This window comes from Mus caroli, chromosome X (assembly GCF_900094665.2).
Source record: "Mus caroli chromosome X, CAROLI_EIJ_v1.1, whole genome shotgun sequence".
In the NCBI taxonomy this organism is placed as follows: Eukaryota; Metazoa; Chordata; class Mammalia; order Rodentia; family Muridae; genus Mus; species Mus caroli.
In genome coordinates, this window is record NC_034589.1 from 71389568 (window position 1) to 71394775 (window position 5208).

General features: G+C 41.0%; 1 protein-coding gene across 4 annotated transcripts in view; it reads right to left on the reverse strand.

Moving 5' to 3' along the window:
• Positions 1–3553: 3553 nt before the first annotated feature.
• Pls3 (plastin 3) overlaps positions 3554–5208 on the reverse strand; it is a 90767-nt gene continuing 89112 nt past the window's right edge. For all 4 annotated transcript variants that reach the window (XM_029473185.1, XM_021153032.2, XM_029473186.1 and 1 more), the window contains one exon: positions 3554–4791. In XM_029473185.1, the coding sequence (XP_029329045.1) occupies positions 4659–4791 (133 nt within the window). In that variant the 3' untranslated portion in view covers positions 3554–4658. The remainder of the gene's footprint in view (positions 4792–5208) is intronic.

Here is a 5208-nt window from a genome sequence, read left to right on the forward strand (position 1 = left end):
AACCTTTTTATATTTGTTGATTCCTGTGTGTGCATGGTGTACACAAGTGTTTCTGTAGGATGTGCACATGTTTGTGTGAGTGTACGGAGGCCAAAGTTCCACATAAGGTGATTTCCTCAGTTGCTCCCCACCTCAGTTTTTGAGGCAGGATTTCCCATTGAGCCATCTCCCTCGTTCTACCTTAAACTTCTGACTCTTTTGTCTCTGTCTCCCCACAATGAAATGACAAACTTAGGCCACCATGGTGTTAGTTCTTCAGATGGTACCTAAAGTTTTCTGTTGAGTTTTAAGGTCTTTGTTTCAATGCTCTGGAGCTTAAGGAAAAGAAACTGAAATCTGAAATAAAACTTACCTGGTGTCTTAGCTTGGGTTTCATTGCTGTGAAGAGACACCATGACCAAGGCAACTTTTATAAAGGAAAACATTTAATTGGGGCCAGAGGTTCAGTCCATTATCATTACGGCAAGAAGCATGGCAGTTTACAGGCAGACAGTGCTGAAGAAACGGAGAATTCTACATCTTGATTAGAAGACAGACAGGAGGAGATTGTCTTTTGCAGGCAGACAGGAAGAGGTTCTCTCTTCCCCACTGAGTGGATCTCGAGCACAGTACCTCAAAGCCCACCTCCACAGTGATGAACTTCCTCCAACAAGACCACAACTATTCCAACAAGGCTACACCACCACAACTGGCTCCCTGTTACAGTGGGTGTCTTATATCCATTAATAGTACTTTGAATTCCTGTAACCCTTAATACAGTGGGGTTGATATATTTCAATTTAAAAATAAGTTCTTCAGATGGAATCTCACCTAGTCTGGCCAACTTGATTTGTAGCCCAGGCTCGTTTCAAATTTTCAGTCTTCCTCCTTCCTGAGCCTACAGGATTATGTAAGAATCAGGAACTAACCACTTTATACATTTAATTTAAAAGCAGGGTCTTGCCACCAGGCATGGTGGCGCACACCTTTAATCCCAGCACTCGGGAGGCAGAGGCAGGCAGATTTCTGAGTTCAAGGTCAGCCTGGTCTACAGAGTGAGTTCCAGGACAGCCAGGGCTATACAGAGAAACCCTGTCTCAAAAAGCAAAAACAACAACAACAAAAAAAGCAGGGTCTTATGTAGCCCTCTGGCCTCAACGTTGCTATATATCTGAGGATAACTCAACTTTTGACAACCGTCTCCATCTCCTGAGTGCTAGTGTTATAGGTCTATATCACCATGCCCAGTTTATGAAGCTCTAGGGATAGAATCCAAGCTTCCTTGCACACTGTGCAAACACTATCAACTGTGTTGCTTTTGCACTTGGGTATCATGTGGTACTAAGCTTTGTCCTTTGCTCATTAGAGTTTTACATCTTTTGTCTGTACATGCATGAAGATGCATGTGTGTGCATATACACATTGGAACCAGAGGTCACTTTGGGTGTTGTTCTTCAGGTGCTGAGCACCTTCTCTTTCATTGGCAGGGAACTCACAGACTAAGCTAAACTGACTGCCCTGCCAGGCCCAGGGACCCAACAATCTCTACATCCTCACTCCCTGGAATTGTAAGGGTCGAATTTGCTGAGGAATGATACCCATGACTCAAATGGTATGGAAAAGCAAAGAGCATTTATTCTGCAGAAACCCAGCATACAGGGATCTACCTTTCACCAGGATGGAGACAGAGATGGTAGCTTCACCGGCTCAATTTAAAGATGATTAGGGCAATTCCAGGGAAGAATAGGTAATCTTTATCCTGGTTGGTTGGCTCTATCTCCAGGGCTATGGGTGTTTCTGGGATTGGCTAGGGCTCTAGGAACTTTACTCTAGAGCCTAAAATCTGATGCTGACTTACTGTTTTTGCCTCAGGCCATATGATGAAGCAGTTCCTGATTGGCTACGCTGACCTATCTATCTCATCAGACTCCTTTTTAACAACCTTGAAAGATGGGTGGTGGTGGCACACAACTTTAACCCCAATGTTCAGTAAACAGCCTGGTCTACAGAGCCCCTAAAAGAGACTTACCTTTTTGTTTTATTAATTTGTGTCTATGTCTTTAGTAATTGTGCTATATTTAGAAAGTCCTTTTCCAAACTTTCAAACAGTATGTATAAACTAGTCTTTCTTCTTTCGTTTCTTTCTAAGAGATGATTTCGATACTTTGCTTAGGCAGTTTTAGAAATGTCATCTTTCTTCTGGTTTAGCTTCCCAGGTGTTCTAACAACAGGTGTGTGTAACCATGCCTATTCAAACTATTTTAAAATATTGTCAGGTAACTAGACTCTAAAAGGACTGGACTGCATGTCATTAATCACACAAAACTTTATTTATTTTTTATTTTAAAGATTTATTTATTTATTTTATGTATATGAATACACTGTAGTTGTATACATGGTTGTGAGCCATGTATGGTTGCTTGTAATTGAATTCAGGGACTTCTGCTCACTCCAGCCCCTCTTGCTCCAGCCCAAAGATTTACTTATTGCTACATATAAGTACACTGTAGCTGTCTTCATACACACCAGAAGAGGGCATCAGATCTCATTATGGATGGTTGTAGGCAACCATGTGGTTGCTAGGATTTGAACTCAGGACCTTCAGAAGAGCAGTCAGTGCTCTTAACTGCTGAGCCATCTCTCCAGCCCCACACAAAACTTTAGAAGTGTACCTTAACCCACTGCACTTGTCAACAAGGGTTCATTTTGTATACTATGGGACAAGATGCCATGGATGGAGATACTTGGTAAATATAGTCAGAGGTATGGACTTGCCATCCAGTAGACAGAGGCTACATGGTACCTCTGTACCCTGCAAAGTGTTCAGAGAGAATTATCCAGTCCCAATGACAACTGTAAAGAGGTGAATCATTTCTCATCATTGGCCAGTCATACCCTCCCATTTCAGGGTCTGCACATTAGACAACACTGAAAAGATTTAAGATGAAGAGAAAGAGGAGGCGGTGGATAAAATATTTTTTAGAGGAATGGGTATTGAACCCAGTACTTTTTGAACATTATTTTCTCTCTCTCTTACTGAGCTACATACCCTCACCCAAGGAGATCTGGTGAATTAGAGGAAATAATTATACTTAACATTTATTTGAACTTGAGTTAGTCCCACGGCTCCGATTCAGCCCTCAAAGCCCAAATCTAATACAAATGATTTTATAGAATATAACAGAAAACAGAGGAAATGCAGGTCACAATTGACACATCACTATGGGGCAGAAACACCAAGAAGAGACTCAGGGCAGACATGGGGAAGCTGAAGTTGAGAGACTTAAGTTCAAGACCATCCTGAGCTACAGAGAGAGTCCTGTCTCAAAAACAAAACAATGTGCTGGAGAGATGGCTCAGCCATTAAGAGTGCTTGCTGTTCTTTTGAAGTTTGATGCCCAGCATCCTCATCAAGCAGATTCCAACTTTCTGTAACTCCAGATCTAGGGGGAACCAATGCTCTTTTTGTTGGCCATAGCCATCCCCTTAAATGACCCCACCCACCCCCCACAGCCCCCTATGTATCCACACTAAGAAAAATCATTAAAACAAAACAAAAGAGAGTAGAGAATAATTATTATGCAAATGCCTTTATTTGGACTACTATGTTGCTACCAGATTACATCACTTTTCAGAGTTAGATTAACATAATGATATTGAGAACTATAGCAAAGAGCTTGACAGAGCAAGAGTACATCAAGTCCGACATACATACTTTCCCATTTCTGTGACCACATCTCCTTGTTATAGGTGTAAAACTTAAAATTCCATTGTACATTTTAGCATTCTTTGCTTATCAAATTCCCGTCTAAATTCTGAGCCCACCCTCTCCTCAAAAGTGTCATATTCAACAGCATTTTAGACTGAAAAAGAGTTTTGTGATAAAGATTTCCAAACAAACAAGCATGTATCGGACCAACTTACTGAAGACAAAATATTTCATTTCCTTTGAGCCTGGGTGTGAGGGGGAAATGCAACCTCAGGGTCCACTTTCCTCCACCTATAATTTATGCTTTTGTATGTTTTACTTACATGAAGACCCCTTTTAAAAAAAGTAGCAAATCAGCAGACGTGTTGGATGTAATCAAAATATTCTTAAATGTACAAAAAATATCCATGTAGAAAGAATACTGTAAAAAGATACTGATTTTAAGACTAAAAGAATGAGAAAAGCTTCTAGTACATTCTGCACAGCCAGTTACTTCAGCGGATTTTCAGCACTACAGAGTAAGCAAAGAACACTCATCTCCACACAGCATCAGAGCAGGGTTCTCCAGAAAGAACTGCTAGAATGTGGAAAGCAAAAGGATGAGCTAAGAATATTCCTATCTACACATCTAGGCAAGTCTCAAGAGATGGATATCCCAGGAGGGAAAAGATACATAGATAATAAAAAGCAAGCCGGAATGTCAAGGGCAGCATTCTAGGAGGAGAGAGCAAAAGGTTGGCTGTGAGCATGTTCAGGTGTGCTGAACAGATCATCTCTACGGGAAAGAGGAGTTGCTTGTTTACTAAAATGCTTTCTCCAAAGGCTGTCATGATTAATTAGTCTTGCTAATCAAAACTAAAAGTCCTTTAAATGACCAAGACTTCTGAAGCCATGAGCACTTCACCTGGGACTAGCTGATTTGGTAATCATGCACCGGAGAGTAAGGTTGATTCTATTGAGATTGGTTGTTTTACACTCTCTTCATCCCTCTGCCCATCAAACAGGCAAACACGGTCATGACCATCTTCGGTTTTACTTCCACAAGGTCTTCAGGGAGGGCATATACTCTGGCTCCGATTCTTCTAGCCATTGATACTGCGTACCTAGTTTTGGAGGAAACAAAAATCAAGATTTTTTTTTTTCCTAGCAAGAACAACTTTGCACTCTTTTAAAAATAGAGTTATTTCTTTATTTTATGTATGAGTACACTATAGCTGTCTTCAGACACACCAGAAGAGGTCATCAAATACCATTACTGATGGTTTTGAGTCACCATGTGGTTGCTGGGATTTGAACTCAGGATGTCTAGGAAGAGGAGTCAGTGCTCTTAACCCCTGAGCCATCTCTCCAGTCCCAACCTTTGCACTCTTTTAAAAAAGAATTAAGTATGGGTTCATTTCTGGGTCTTCAATTCTATTCCATTGGTCTACTTTTCTGTCACTATACCAGTACCATGCAGTTTTTATCACAATTGCTCTGTAGTACACCTTTAGATCAGGCATGGTGATTCCACCAGAGGT